The sequence below is a fragment of the Melospiza georgiana genome, chromosome 5, assembly GCF_028018845.1.
Source record: "Melospiza georgiana isolate bMelGeo1 chromosome 5, bMelGeo1.pri, whole genome shotgun sequence".
NCBI lineage: Eukaryota > Metazoa > Chordata > Aves > Passeriformes > Passerellidae > Melospiza > Melospiza georgiana.
In genome coordinates this window covers 51,500,834-51,517,496 of record NC_080434.1, presented here as the reverse complement: position 1 = coordinate 51,517,496, position 16,663 = coordinate 51,500,834, and the positions used below count along the sequence as shown (strand labels likewise).

At 40.9% G+C, this 16,663-nt stretch overlaps 1 protein-coding gene across 1 annotated transcript; it reads right to left on the bottom strand.

Moving 5' to 3' along the window:
• Nucleotides 1-753: 753 nt before the first annotated feature.
• UGDH (UDP-glucose 6-dehydrogenase) lies at nt 754-15,273 on the bottom strand. The gene is made up of 12 exons (XM_058025131.1): nt 15,160-15,273; nt 14,406-14,574; nt 12,050-12,151; nt 10,500-10,700; nt 10,218-10,415; nt 9,585-9,732; nt 8,305-8,399; nt 6,868-6,998; nt 6,060-6,193; nt 4,934-5,025; nt 4,736-4,846; nt 754-2,015 (listed from the first exon to the last, which is right to left on the bottom strand). The coding sequence occupies exons 2-12, from the start codon at nt 14,565-14,567 to the stop codon at nt 1,905-1,907; spliced, it is 1,485 nt and encodes a 494-aa protein (XP_057881114.1). The 5' UTR covers nt 14,568-14,574; nt 15,160-15,273; the 3' UTR covers nt 754-1,904.
• Nucleotides 15,274-16,663: the final 1,390 nt, after the last annotated feature.

The following is a 16,663-nucleotide window of genomic DNA, read 5'->3' as shown; positions in this document are numbered from 1 at the left end:
AGCAGGTGGTACTACAGGGCCAGAGGAAGCCAAGAGGACACTCAGCTGCAACACCAGGGGCTGTGCCTCTGGGATCACAGTGCTCACAGGTTGCATTGCAACCCTGCTGCATCCAGAGCTGTTACGTGAAAGCAGCACTCATCAGTAGGGAGGAAATGGCATGATGAAAGATGACAGTTTGATTTTAAGCCCCCATAATTCCCACTCACTTTGAGTGGTTTTTGACGTGTGAAAAATCTTACAGGACAAAAAGCCTGAGGCATATTTGCCCAAAGTGCCAAATGATTGCTGCAGAGTAAGTCCCTTCGTGGAAGCCATTAACTTGCAGAACCTGGAAGCACCTGGTTCAAGGACACAACTATTTCAGTCAGATAACAGTGTCTTGTATTGTTTATCCAAATTGTTATACAATTCCCTCAATCTTCAAGTAACTGTCCTAAAGCTTCAACTGTACCCACATTTCTGTAATCTACCCATTTCTGGGTAAGCAGTTACAGTAACAGCACTCATTGCCAAGACTCTGATCTTACCTCCTGCTTAACTATTGATACACCATGTCTGAAGGCACACCAGTCAAATAATTCAGAACGTAACATTTGACCAGTTGCAGGATAATTCTCTACTATCCCCACATGCTATTATTCAACTAAGATGTCTATACCTTCTAATCTGAAACCTGTTCATGGTCATCCTTCTCTATCTTGCCCTCCATTTCAGAACCCCATGCAACAAGCCAAACACGGACAAACACTGTCATCTCAAGGATTTTAATAGCACTGGCCAATTGAGAATAATAAAAACAAGTAGAAACAAAGTAACATTAAAGGCAAAAATATTAAGAGAACATTGGAAGTATTCATTCCTGCTAGTCAAATGAGGTAGGAAGCTGATTTATGGGGCTGAATTTATTTTTAATGATTTCTTCACAGCAGAGATTAATTTTTTGCAGATTCATTAAAAAGACTGCTTTCAGATGGAGTATGTCACGAAGGAAAAAGATAACTATCAGGTAACATTAAAGCCAGTATCTGTTTTCTACTTGGGCTGATATTAAATTAAGGTAATTCTCCTTAAATTCAATGTTCAAACAAGCAGAATGCTCCTCTGCTGAAGACAGGTTGTGTTGCTGTGACTTAGGGAATACTTGCCCCAGGAATATGATTAAATAAAAAATGAGTGGCTGCACATGGAATGTAGGCAGGACAACCAAAGAATGAAAACTGAAGATCTGCCAGTGGATCAGTCTGCAACTGCTCTCCACTGGCCCTAATTACACAACTGATGCCTGCAGAACTGCACGGTCTCCCAAAAGATGCAGTTTAGACTGCACCACTGTCAATGGATGCCAACCAGGACTGGGACATTATTTTTGAAGTCAGTTCTACCTTAGGGCTGGACCTAAACCCTACCAATTTACTTAGAAATTATCTTTTGACTTCAATGCCAGTTAGAGCACGCATTTAACCAGGCAGAGCATCACCCCAAAAGAAAAAAAATTGGTGAGACCAAAGTTCCAGTCCATAGCTCACAGTTTATAGAGACTGATTACAGTCTGTAACTGGACTAAGGTAGAAAGATATTCTATTCATTTTTTTTTTCATATCACTTGAAATATTTAAAGTGCTGTTCAGGAACATTTCTGGAAGCAGAAATCTGCAGTTCGAAGGTAACTTTTCACTTAAAAGATGATTCATTATTAAAAACAGGTTGTACCATCTTCAGTAACCAAAAAAAATTGCTATAAAAATATAGATTTGAAATTAGACTGAATTCACATGTACCAGGTACCATTTCTAGTGTAAAACTGGTTTCATTTATGAAAAATATATTTCCTTAAAAAAAGCATAGGCTTACAGTATTGTCATTAGGAAGATCAACAAAATTCCTTCAGTATGTATTACACATTATACTCTAGGCTTTTTGACAGGTGGATCCTGCAGGCTGAATTTAGGAATTTCACAAGAAGAAGCAAAAGGAATTCTTTTGGCTGACACCTTCTTCCCAATTGTTTCAATCTGAAAAAGAAATCACATTTAACAAGTCATTTAACAATGTGGCAAGCTAACAATCATGTCAACCTATGAGGAAACTACAAAGAACACATTTTATAAGCATTAGAATAAAACAAGCCACAGAGCGCCCAAGGACAGTTCCTGTGACTGGAGTTGCAAAGAGTTTGTTAAAAAACAAAAACAACCAACCAGCCTTTTACAGGTACCTGCTTTGCCTACTTAAAGCTGCATCTTCATAATTTGAACATTGATCTGCCTCACCTTCCACAGGACTACAAATACAAGCACCACAAAATGTTTCTGGGTAACCATAAAATGGGGCCTCAGACTCCTTTTCCTAAAAATTTATAGTAAATTAGCACAGAAAAAAGTTTTTTCCCTCCATAAGGCAGTAGGCTGTTTTGGAAAAAAACAAAACTCTGAAAGACTAAAGGCAGCCAACACAACAAGTGAAAGCCTGCTACACAGCCAGCACACTCAACCCAGGTATGGCAAAATTCAAACAGCAAGGCAAATTCCTCTAATTTCTAGGTCAGACTAATGTGGATTGCTAAGGACAGAGCTTGTAGAAGACAAAACACCAACTAGGTAAGACAGTTCAGACACTCAGTAAATAAGCAGAACTGTAGCTTTCCTCTTAAGTAATGCAGGTCAAATGCAAAGCTCCAAAAGAAAAAATATTTCAACTATTCTATTTTAACAACATTTTTATGAATGTATTCTAGGCAGACATCTGAGTTAACGCTGAAGAGCATTGTTTAAACAGTCAAGAGGTACACTGGTATGTACCAATGTATATGGTACATACATACAGTATGTATGTACCATAATTGCCTTTAACAGCTTCAACTGCCTGGTTAAATGGATTTATACAAGCTGGTTCACAAACAGTGCACAGACGTGTAGCTTAGACACAGAAAAAATATCCAGAGAGAAATCCTATGGCCATTATAAGAATAAGCACAGTACTCAGGAGTACAGGGAATGTAAAGTGACTGAAACATGCATCTGATCTGGCCTGCAGATTTTGTTCTTATGGTATCTGGCTGAGATGCTTCCATCAGATTATTCTGGGATTTGGTGATTTCAGTATTAGTCCAATTCCATCTATGCTGAAAGTGCTTCAAGCCCTTCAATCAAGGCTTACTCTGCTTTTCCTGCTTGAGACCTAAGCAGGCTTTTTTCTCAAATCAGAAATTACCCTGCCTAGAATCACAGAGCTTCCCATTCATATTTCCTGAATGAAGCTTTAACTGTGGAAACAGGTTATAATTGAAATGGTAGATGTGTTTAAAGTTATTTAAATGCTAGTTTGAGAAAAAAAATTAAAACTACTCAAATTCATAGTTTTGGATTGTATACAATGAAATTGCTATCAGCATCAGTCTAATGCAACAGCTTTTCACAAGGGAAGTTAGAAGATGAGGGCCCTAAAAACTTCCATTTTGGGATTGTCTGTTTAAGACAAAATCCTTTTTATTATTTTATGTAGAAAATATAGGTCAATTGTTAAATGCCTTTGCAATGACATTCTGGATGAAAAATCTGGATAATAAACCTGGATGACTAATTGCATTCTGGATGGGAAACTCACAAATTAGTTAAAAATTCAAGCAGAATTCCATAGAAGAAACACAAAAGTACAGTCTCCAATCTAAAAAGTCTAAGCCACAGAAGACTTCAGAAGATAAATTCCTAGGAGAAATATCACACAGATTAGAATTTGATCTAGAATTTGCTATTAGCTTAGCGAAACACTTAGCTAAAAAGTTAAGCTCCTGGTTCCTCTCTCTGGTATAAACAAACACCATTGTTTGGATCTTCTGGCTGATCTTAATCAAACTCAAAGGACTAAAAGGACTAATCAGTCATCTCCTCCAGACTCTCATGTAATACTTGAGCCTTTCACTGACTACCTTCAAATACATCTTTGCGTTCACTGCTTTCACCTCCAGTATCAGCCAGCTTTGTTTCACACATCTCAAGGAGAAGAGTCCAAAACTTCCCTTAATAGTTTGTCCAAGTGAAGATCTCACTGACTGATAAACATTTATTACCTGCATTGCCTCTTGTTCAGTGTTTAAGTCTCATGTCTCCAGTAAACCTGCTTATGTCTTTTGTGAGGAGCAAAAATGGTACTTACAGCTTACATTTACTTCTGCAGGAAGTGTGTTTTGCTATCCTGTCACTGTCAATTTCAAAAGCTCTTTTTTTTTTTTTTTTGGTGATATTAAAATAAGACTCCAAGTAGGGGCTATGGCACAGATTGTAACACAAATTCAGCCCCTCTGCAAAGAAAACACTGCAGGGGCTGGTTTTGGTGTCAATTATCATGCCAGAATAAATTCAGGCATGAGATTTAGCAGTTTTTCACATCCATTATTTCCCTGCTGCAAAGAAGGGCAGAGCAGCATTCACATGTTAGATTTGTGGTTACACTCCATGACCTCAGATGTCTTTTCCAACCTGAATGATTCCAAGGCAGGCTTATACTGTGGATTGTTAACTGCACAGCCTCAACTTTAAAAGCACAAGTCTGTGAAAGTAGTAACATAGTGGAGGAAGACAGTACTAATGAACACTTAAGAACAAACAGGTTTGCATTTAAATCCTCACCTCTAGAGGTTTTTTTTTCCCCCTTGCTACTCAGTCACTGAAGAAGGAGAGCAACAGGGAAGAGAGCAGAAGGAAAACAACATAAGAAACATCACCAAGATGATTACCTGGAAGCCAATGACTTGTAGCTCATTATGGAGATCATCTAGAACTCTCCTACCATCAAAGATAAATGCAGGCTTGAGCATTTTCTTATGAATACGTTCATAATCCAACTCCTGTAAAGAGTAATAAAGCAGATACAATAAATAAGTAGCATAACACTCTCTATTTTTTCTTTAGTTTAAATTGAAGATGGCATTTACCTTAAACATGTCCCATTCAGTGCAAATCACAAGGGCATGAGCTCCATCACAGGCTTCATAGGGATCTTTACTGATGGTGACCAAGCGAGACACTGTAACAGAAGGAAAGCACTTTTACTCTGCATGTCTTTAGCATCAGTCTGGCAAATGAGTCTCCTTCCTTGCCCTGCACAAACAAGTGGTTTCAAGTCACTCACCTTATTTTCTACCAAGATACTTAATATTTTGATGTTACTTATTTAAATGAAAGCAGGTCATACCTGGCATCTGAGCAGAGCACTTACATATTTGAAGTCAAGAATTCAAATTTGATGTAAATAGCCAAGCAAATCTCTAGAATTTGAAGGTACTATGGAATGCTCAAATGCCAGCTCTCACCAAGGTCATTGTCTGTACAACAGCAGCACATCAGTTTCTATTTTACACTCAGTTCACACTAGAGTAGAGACACACATGGCTCCCCAGGGGTTGCCTGAGCAGCTGCCTAGAGGAAAGCCTCCCCTTTCCCTCTAATTCAAGGCCATGTCTAATAATGTACATCCTTCATTCTTCATCACAGCTCAATTTGCTCCATAGAAGTTTCAACCATTCTCCCCATCCATCAGCTCCATTCCCCCTCTCCCCAGTAAGAAAACAAAAGTCCCAAATACCCCTTACCCTCTGTAATCACAGGTGATTATTTTAAAGGTTTCTTGAGTGTAAGGAAACAAAGTAATTTGGAAGTGATATGAGGGAAGGGAGAATGCTGTGTAGTACATTCCAGAATCACTTCTTTATTTCTATTTTGGATATGTGAAAAAGAACTAAGATAAAACTTGGGGCACAAAGGAACTGTCAGAACTAGTCTGTCCTGGACATTCTTCTTTCTCCTCTTTTTAATTATTCAGAGATAAAATTCTAGGCATCTATTCAAATGAGTATTTATTGGAAGAAAAATATGCAGTAGTTGAGAATTAGCATTTATCTACAAAAGCTACAGGGAAAGGAAGAAGAATGAGAGTAATCCTCTGAGCTATAACAATCATTTAGTAAATGCAACCAACAGCACAATGATGTCATGCTGAAAATTGTATATAATGAGAATAGGGTGGGAAGAGGGGAATAAACTTTATATGAGAATTCTTACCTTGGTTGTCTTCTGAGACACCCAGATGTGAGAGATCAAAGATGATTTGTTCCTTAGGTACTTTGGGGTCATAGATATGCAGCTTTGCTCCTTCATCCATTAAATACTTGCTAATGTAGATACTGGATGACTCTCTAGGGAAGAGAATCAATCAGTTAAAGAACCAGCTGGTGTGTTCCAAGTAATGAAAGTTCTCAACTATCACGATATGCGATGCCAGAGTTTTTATTTCATTTTTACATTCAATATCTTAGTGGCAACCATGCCAGCAGGAAACCTGTCATCTTGATGGACACCAGGGAGAATAATATGAAACAGTTTGTATCTCTTTTGCTGAATTGTCCAAGAAAGATGAGTCTGATGACTCCTAGTGTCCAAAATTATAAAGGCCTAGAGTTTATAAGCTTTCCCCACAAACTGCAGTTGAAGAGTTGCATCAAGTTTGATCTTTACAGGAGAACAGAATATGCCACTTCAGGAAATCAAGCTGAAACTTTATTTTCACAAAGCCACTAAGAACCAGCTGCAAAAGTGTTTGCATTCTTTTCTGTGGAGAATGGAAGGAGTCTGTCAAAATCTGTCTCTGCTTGTGCAAGTTAATAAGGACTAGAATTATCTGCAACATTCTGCATGATTCAGGTCTGTTGTAGAGGTCAAGAATCAGTTCTCATCCATTTAAGGAAGACTAATCCTTGTTACAAACCAATGCAGTCACAAGAAAAAAAGGGTCCCATGTCCAGCCATTAATTCAGTTCAGCTGTGGGCAGGTGACAGCTGTAGGGAGTCCATGCTGGTGAGCTGAGCTTACCTTGTGTCCCCAGTATCCTTTTTGAAAGCAAACCCTAAAATAGCAATCTTCTTGTCAGTGACAGTATTAAACAAGCTGTCAATAATGCGGGAAGCAAATCTTCTTCTCTGATAATCATTCATGTCTATTACCTGAAATTACACAAGCCATGGTAGAGAGGGGAGCCATTTTAAACTATAAACAGATTCTACTAACAATCAAGCTGAACTACCCACACATAGATTTAATAGAGGCTTAAAAGAGAAGGCTAAACATTTCTACTCAGTATCATAAGCAAGCCAAAGATAAATTTAGTTAATTTATTACATTCTGAGATAAATCCTATTTAATGAGTGAATACTGATGCACATATATACATTTTAACATGCATTATCTAGTTTAAAGGCTTGGAATTTTTTCAGATTGCTTTTTTCAAAAAATTAAAACATACTGCTTTCCATGTCTCTGCCTAGAACACAATGTCAGTGGTAGGGTACTTGCTAGTAGTACCCTAAATTGTTTCATGCCATGTACATCCCATTGCCAGGCCTACACATTTTTACATACCATGTGTAACATCTGTGAGAATATTTTTAGCCTTTTTAATCCACACTAACAGATGCCAATACACAAAACCTGTGTACTTCAACCACACTTAAATTCCTCACTTCTGTTATTTTGTTATTACATGCAAGTGCTCCAGTTGTTCCTGGGATGGAGGAGTGAAGGGAAAACAGGCTAACCAAAATGAAGACAAAAAAACCAAAGCTTCTAATAAGGCAGGAAAATCATGTACTTGATATTCTGGGAGCATCTGCTAGGTAGCCTTATACCAGACCACCAGAGACAAACGAGGACAATAAACCAAAGGGGTTGTTTGAGCACACCACACATCTCAAAGCTTCTCAGTCAGGACTAGGGAGAAAGGTGAGGTGCTTTCACTGGCTAACAGGGATTGCTAGTACAGACTGGGTATCATTGCTGCATTGGAGCCAGGCCTGAGGGCATCCACATATTCCCAGCCATTTCTAACATTAAACGAGGGAACAACAGCAACCATGTTTATTTTTAAAAATAGCAAGATTAAAAATAGCAAGTACTGTGTTCTTTCAGAACTGAGGAAAAGATTACGAGTTCTGAATTCAAAGTGGACAGATATCCAACTGGAAAAGAAAGGAGACACATGCTTGTACTTCACATCTTCTACTGCTGCTAGACAGCTTCACAATCCATTTGGTCCAAGTAACTTAATTCACCCCAAAAAAGCTGAAGCACCCACATGTATCAAATGTCAGTGATAAGCTGAGGGCCCTGAAATGTAAAGGCAATCAGCACTAAGGTATCTGCTCCTTGGAGTTGAAACAAAGGTTGCATGGACAGTGCTTAAAATTTCAATGCCTGAGAGCTGAGTGCTGAAGAAACAACCCCCTCTGAAAAAAATCTGTGACCAACTCATACCTGCTGCCAGTAGCGAGCCACCTCAGGTAAGTTCAGGGCCTCACAGAGGTACACTAAATTCAAGACATCCTTCTGAAAACAGCTACCTCCAAACCCTGAAAGAGAAAACAATTATTTTACAGGTGACTAGGGTACCCATCCTAGGCAATCTGTGGCCAAATAGTTTTTGGCAATCATTGACACAGTTGGCATTATAATTTTTCCCAGTATTTCACTGCTAGCAAAAGAAAAACCTTAATCTCCTAAAATCCAACTCCTGGACCTTCTTAGTCAGCGACAGAAGGCTTAATTATGCTTCAGGTTCCACTGAAATCAATGGAAGTTTTAACACAGAAACATGAACCTGTATGAGAAAAAGCAACTATGGGCTATTATTAAAAGTACGTAGACAAGGTCCTGGGCCTGCTCTCCCCCCACCTCAAGATTTAGACTAATATTTCTCAAAACAAGCGTGTTAAGATTAGGTTCCTTCCTCTTGCACCACCAAATGGATATCTAATCATTGCCAAGAATGAAAGATCACCACAGCTGACCAAGGATGAACTGAGACAGAGGGATCCTTGAACCTAGAACTTTGCTCAGCAAGCAGAGTCCCAGAAACAACACAATGTGGAAGGAATTATGACAAACTAGTAGCAATTGATGCACCAATCACCACTTCATCACATTTTACTCTCATAAATCTAATCCAGAAATGACTGCCTATGGCATTTAGTGCCATGGCCTAGCTGACAAGGTGGTGATTGGTCAAAGGTTGGACTCAATTCTGGAGGCCTTTTCCAACTTTATGACCCTATGAATTCATCCCACAAATTAGAAGCTGTCATCACACATTCTGAGCTAGAGGTATTCTCTTCTCCCTCAGGCCACTGGCAGCAACTCCCAAACAAAACTGCAGCAACTGCAATTGGGAAGATTGGGAAGACGTCTTAAGAGAGCACTGTTGGCAGTGATGCTTCAGAAAAATTAAGTCACAGCTTTTCTTTCCAGTGTCACAGGCAGGATAAACCATGCACTCTGAACTCTCCAGTTTCAGGCTGCAGGGGTCCCTAGCAACCTCAGTTCTATGTATTTTACCAGAAAAAATGATTTATACTAGTATTCTACAATAATATTTTCATACATTAAGCCCATCTAATGCTGTAGAAAATGTCAGAGAATCAGAGTACTTATTTCAAAACACTGCTATTATATTTTATATACATATACATATCTAATATACTATATTGCACTATTAAATAGAAGCCCAGTGGGGAAAAAGAAAGATTTTTTTTACATACCAACACTGGCTTTGAGAAATTTATTTCCAATTCTTTGGTCTGTTCCAATAGCTCTTGCTACTTCTTCAACGTCTGCTCCTGTAGCTTCACACAGAGCACTGATTGAGTTAATGCTGCTGATTCTTTGGGCAAGAAAAGCGTTAGCTGCCTGCAAATAAAAAGTATAGTAAAGAACTTAATTTTTCCAGAAACCAAGATGTCCACAGACCAAAGGGAGTTGCTACTGGAAGGATTACTTTAGTATCCATGCAACTCCATTGACATACAAAAAGGTAACCTAATGTGTTTAAGATATAGATGCCAGTTAATGGGATTTAAGCAAAACAAGATAATGCTTAACTTGCAGAGTTTGAACCATTTTATGATGGTAATCAGTCTCTGCAGGTCTGGAGGCTTGCTGTTACTAATAACTAACAGCAATAAAAGTGGGAAAAGACTTCACAGAAAGTCAGAATCATCTATTAACTAAGTCAGCTGATCTGAAAAGATCAATATCCTTTGACATATGCACTGGGCCCTCCCAACCTCACCTGTCTTTCCTAGCTGCACCACTCAGTGTCAACAAAATTCTGTTTCTGAGCCTTGTCTCACACCCCTTGCCTATTGCAGACCACAGCAGGGAGCAACACTAACCAGTTTAGAAAGTTCTGATGACCAGGTGTTGGTTGTGAGGATTTTTTCTTTGGGCACCCAGTGCTCATAGACAGCACACAGAGCACGGACAGCCTTCTGTCCCTCTGGAGAGTCATCCCCACCGATGAGCACTCGGTCCGGGTTCTTCAGGTCCTTGATGGCTGTTCCTTCAGCAAGGAACTCGGGGTTAGACAGCACCTACACCCACAACAGAACAACAACAAGTAAAAGCCAAAAGCAACAGCCAGGCTTTAAATAACACAACTCAAAGATTATGCTTACCTGCAAATCCAAGTTAGGCTTAGTATTAGCATCAAATATTCGACGAATGCTCTCTGCAGCACGTACTGGAACTGTGCTTTTCTCAGTGACAATTTTATAGCCATTTGAATTCTGTACAATTCTTCTAGCACATGCTTCAATGTATTTCAGATCAGCTGCTCTGCCTTTTCCCATTCCATAGGTCTTTGTTGGTGTATTAACCTAATTACAAATAGGAGAAAAGGGAAGAAATGCTACAGGTCAGTACCTCTTGTGTTAAGAGGCAAACTGAAATTTTTAAGACTGAAGGACATTCTCCTTCTCAGAGGAAGAAAAATGCTTCTACCTCAGAATTACTGTGGTTACCACATTAAATGAAGAGGTATTTGCTGTCTCAAAATTACACATTTTGTTTCTTACAGAAAGCTCACTGGTCTCTATTTAAATAGGATTTAAACAAGAGCAATTCATAGCAGTTCTGCAGGCTTTGGTGAAACAATCCTTATTCTGGAAACACCAATAATTCCTACATAATTATGGCCAGGCACTTTTTGTTACCTATCCTACACTACGAGGGCAAAGACTCATCTAAGAATCTTGTGGCCAGTGAGGCAACTACAGCTTAAACTCACTTTGCAATGAAACCTAAGCATAGGACTGATGAAAATTGATATACTGATGTACACAGAAAAGGCAACATGAGGGAAAACACGTAGTTTAGATGAAGACAGAGGGTCCTTTTCATTACAAATGGAAAGAAGAAATGGCAACAACATGTAAAACACAACAGCTTGTTTTGAACCAAGGACAGGTGGCAATATATGGGCTGTATTAGTGGCTGTCATCCAACCACACAGCATTCATTTGAGACTTACTGCATGAAGGAAAATACTGTCAGAAAGGGAACTCCAAACTACAGTGCCCTAACAAAGAGGAGACCTCAAGAGCAAACAACTTTAACAAAAAACTTAACTTAACGGGGTCTACCAAGGCAAATAGCAATCAGTTCTTTTGGATTCTGCATTAGTAACAACCACTGATTACAAAAGGTTAATCTTTGACTAAATCCTCTTTCTAGTGGTGTCAATAGCCTTGAAACATTAAAGCTATCCCTGTTCCCATTAATACACTATTTTGAAAAGATTCTAGAAATAGGTGATCTTTGTAAGCAAATAACCAGCATATAATTTTGCATGTCTGTCTAGGAATTTTATCATTAAGATTCCACAGGTCTCACCAGTACACAGCAATGACAAAGCTGCACTACATTCTGCTCTGACTCCATACACCTAACCAAATTAAACACCAACATTACCATTTTGACTTAAAACCTGTTCATTTGTTAAAGGTGCTACTAGCTATAACAAAAACAAATAAAAAGCTTACTGAACACTTTAACAGCACTACACAGAAAGACAAGGAGCAATCTGTGATACAATGATGTGACACTGCTAACTGAATCTACATGACAAAACAAAGGCAACTTCCTAAAAGAAAAGTAACAATGATTTGATAAGAAAAAAAAAAAAAAGAAAAACAAGATAAACACGACCACCTTCTCCTATACTTACAGAAATAAATACAAGATCAGCTTCTCTAATGGCATCATCAATACTGGTGGAAAAGAAGAGGTTTTTTCCTCGACAGGATTCTACTACTTCCTGTAACCCTGGCTGAAAAAGAAGCAGAAAAAAAAACCCAGTTAAGATTAATGCAGTTAGAAGAACAGCAAACTCTATGCCCAAACAGAATATAATTTCAGATACAGAAAGATTTTCTTTTTTCCCCTGTCAGTGCAGCATGTTTTCAGCCTGGCAGACATAAAGCTTCTGAAAACTACTTACACAGTAAAAAATGTTAAACTCCTTCTTATTCAAAAGACTCACAATGCTGCCCTGAAACTTTCAGCCACACTGAATTGCTTATTTGCACAGCCAAATTTTAGCTTTCAGTTATTCCTGTGCTCAGTTCTACTACCACGAGATGCAATTTAAGAAATATCTGTAGAGTGATGTTAAGTGGATTCAATAAGAAGTCTTAAAATATTCCCTAGACTGCAAACAAAGGAGGTGGTCTCAATTCTCCTGTTCCCATTGTCCATGATCCTCTCAATATCAGATCTAAAACTGCTTCAGCACAAAAAAACACCCCACAAAGTCTTCCACTAAGTAAGAAAGCCCAGATCCAGTGAAAGATAGGCAGAAAGACACACAGGAAATCAAGACCACTCCTTTAGCAACCACCCCTCTTTGGGCCAGATTAAACTTATCCTGGCACCACTCCTACAAGTGTGGGAGAATCACAACAGCCATAATATGATGAAATTCTTTCCAGAGACACATACAGTGCTGTAACACTTTCCCCTCTCTTAACACCTCCACTCAGACAAGAGAGGCAGGAGGTCACATATAAATGAGCAATCCTCCATATGGATTTTTAAGAATGGTCTTTAAAAAAATTGAACCAAGATATTTTGTTTGAATAGTCAGTCATGCACTTTCACGTGGCAATCGTATCTCCAACTCATTACACCTATCATGACATTAGATACTTGAGTAAATGCCAGAAAGGCAAAGGTTCACTGGATGGAGAGAAGCAAGCAAGCAGAAATTTTACTGTCTCATTTTATATCAAACACCACCCACTTAGAAGAAAAACAAAGGTCAGAACAGGCAAAATAAGATCCTACAATCCATCAGATATTCCAACTACGGTTCTCACAAAGGGGTGTAAATAGAAAGGCAGTCCACTAGACAAATTCTGACACTGAAAAGAAATAATCCAACCCAAAAAAACCCACAAAAACCTCACTGCGCAATGACTCAATTTTACAACTGTCAGAACTAACTCTTGGCAGTTTTTGTACATTCTTTGTAAGCAAAGGACACCATTCCAGGAAACAGATGTTACAAGTTTGGGGTTTTTTAAAAAAAAAAAACCAACATGACAAGGCGAGCTCTACTTTGGCTCATTCAGTCTAAGTGTTAAGAGAAAACAAAGTACTTGCTTTCAAAAACTATATTCATGCCTCACCTACTAATCTGAACATAATACACAGTTTCCTTTGAGTTTATAGGACAAAGAAGGTCTATTCATCTTGACTTAGTCACAGTATAGCTCTGGTTTTTAGAGGGAAGAAAACTTCTTATAGCAAAAGAGCAACTGTTGGTACCAGTCAGTTCCCTTGTCTTTGGGAGATGAGTGAAGATAAATTTTCACTCCTATTAAAGAATTCAAATCTATAAAATCTGTATTTCATGAAAGAAAAAGAGACCTATTCTTTTATGATGAAAAAGAGTGGAAAAAAACAAATGCTAAAAGAAGGAAAATAGAAAAATGCTTGATATATTTTTAAATTAAAGTAATTCTGCAATGAAAGAGTGACAGTGTGGTACATTTATGTGTCCTAGTCTTCTTAGGCCAGATTGAAGATTCATGGTACAACTGAATCAGAAACATGACTGTCCTGATCTTTCCACACAGATAAAGCCAGGCAGCACAGACTGGATTTTGGCAGTTTTTAGAATGCAAATAAAGCTTACAGGTCAGTATTAACACATTTATACTGTGCTACAACCCAGCAGATAGTATCTGTAATTGAGCAAGAGGACTATGTCATGATCAAGTCAGGTCTCAAAATAAAGTCAGCATGATTAGCACAATTCACTATGTACAGAATTACTTTTTCCTTATTAGGCCCTTCATATAATCACTAATACACATCAGCATCAGCTGCATTAAGTTATTTCAGAAACCTGGTTTAATGAGCAGTAGGGACAAGCAGGTGCTCCAGAATACTCTTTTTGAAGGACATCACTGACATGCTAAGCTTGACAAGCTTCAGAAATTGGCTACAGGGAAATGCTATGTAGTGGGAGGCAAGCAAAGGCAACGCTGGCTGGAATAAGAGACAATAGTGATGTTTACCTCGTAGATTGGGAGTGTGTCTGAATTCCAGGCATTGATTCTGGCCTCATTGACATCCACAACAGTAACTTTGATATTGGGGCACATTTGTGCAATAACACTACAGGTTGGCCCACCAACATAACCAGCACCAATGCAGCAAATCTTCTTAATCTCAAACATGATTGCTCTAGCAAGAGGAGAGGGAAACAGAAAATCCGGAGTTAAAATTTAAAATACCGGCCAACAGTTCAAGGAAAACAAAAGAGTATCAGTGATTTCAGATTTTATTAAGCTGCGGCCCACAGGAGCGTTTTCTTTCTCTTGAAATGCACTGTTACTCCTCTCTCCAAGCCGGGAAGGCGGTGGGGCCGGCCCCTCTCCGGAGCGCCAGCACACACAGACCACCAGAGAAGGTTTCTGTGCCCGCTTTGAGTCAGGACACCGCGATCACCCCCTCGGGCCGAGGAATCGCTGATGCCGCCGCAGCCCCGGCTACGAGCAGCGCCCGCCGCTGCAGACAGCGCAGGGCGGGCCCGGGCCGCGCCCTGCCCCCGGAGCCCCCCGGCCGGCACGGGGAGGCCGCAGCTCGGCCGCCTCCCCGGAGCAGCGTGCGGGCCGAGCCGGCCGCGCTGCCCCCGGGCCGGGCCGGCGCCGCGGGCTCCATCCCCGGCAGCGGCGGGAAGGGAGCGGCTCCCCGGCCGCGCTCCGGGGCGGGAAGGGGCCCCGGAGGGCAGCGGGGGACTCCGGCCGGCACCGCAGCACGGACACTCACCGCGGACAGGCAGACAGGCGGGCAGGCGCGGTCCGGCCCCGGCGCCGCGGATGGAGCGGGAGCGCTGCGGCGGGGATGCGCGGCGGGGATGCTCGGAGAGGATGCGCGCCGAGCTCAACGCGACGCTCTGCTACGAAGGGAGCGGCGGCGGCGGCGGCCGCTATTTAAAGGGCTGCGGCGGGCCCGAGGCGGCCGCTTCATGGCGAGGACGCCGAGCGGGGCCGTCCCGCCTCCTCCTTCCCCCGGGGGCGGAGAACGGCGCCGGCCCGCCCGCCCCGCGCTCCCCGCCCGCCGCGGGGCCGGCGAATGGCCGCGGGACGCCTCGGGCAGGCCCGGCCCAGCCCCAGCAGGGCGGCTGAGGGGCCGCAGGGCCCCCGGGCACGGCTGGGAGCTGCTGGGCTGGGCCGCTGAACTGCTCCCGTACTCTGCCTCAGGGTGCTTTCGTAAGAGAACTTTATTGTGGTGGTTGGATAATTCTTTGTCCTTCAGCTATGGTTACTGTGAAGTAAAGAAGGCGGTGTTCGTCTTCCTGTACCGTAGCACCGTCTCCACAAAGAGAAGTGAAGGGAAGCATGGATAGGTTACAGTAAAGTTCAGTGTTTAAAGTTTAAACTTTGAAAGTCCGCTGGTAAAGCTTGCACTCTTGTGACCTGGGCACTGCCCAGGGACTTCTTGCCTAGGAGTGTTAAAAGTTCTCAGATATTGCTCTTGCCTTTCATGTAAACATGGTATGGTATTAGTACACTACATGTGACTTTGGGAGCAGAAAGATTGTGAGACATCTGCTGTCTTTTCTTCTCCAGTACATTTAAGTTCACTTATACTACCTCTCCTAGAAGCTGGGTGGGGGACTTTGCTCCATCTGCATTTTGACTTAGATTAGACTTTAAACAGATTACAGTTGCCAGTCTAGGTGAATAGGTGTGTTCTTATCAAAGCAACTAAAGAATTGCCTTGTTCTTATGTGGCATTTTCATCCATAGCTCTTAAAATATATTTTTAAAAAGTTGGATCATTATTTCTGTTTTATGTCTTATCCTGTTACTACTTTGTAGGATCTGGTCTTTTCCTAGCAGAATCTCTACCTGAGTGAGTACAGTCTCAGGTCCTTTAGAAATGGCTGTAAAGTGTGTGTGTTTCTACTGAAAGAGCCTACTGAGGTTTGCAGTCAGTGCAGGATCCTGGCAGATTCAGTGTGGTTAGTCAATGAACCACCTGGCAAAGGCACAGGGTTCACTGTGTTTATTCTGAAGTAAAAGCAAGTCACACCTTTTCCCGTTGCTTACTGGCACAGATGTCTCAGTTTTAAACACATCTAGGTTTTTGTAGGGTTTTTTTTCCCCAGGGAAACCTAAGCAAAGCAAATAGAATCTCAGTGAGTGGCTCAGAAGTCAGTCTCACCTATACCATCCTCTTCGAACCCCCCGTCTATCTCCTTAGGTCTCAGAATAGCCATGAATGAACACATTTGTACTGCAAGAATGCTATCTGCTCCCTCTGTACC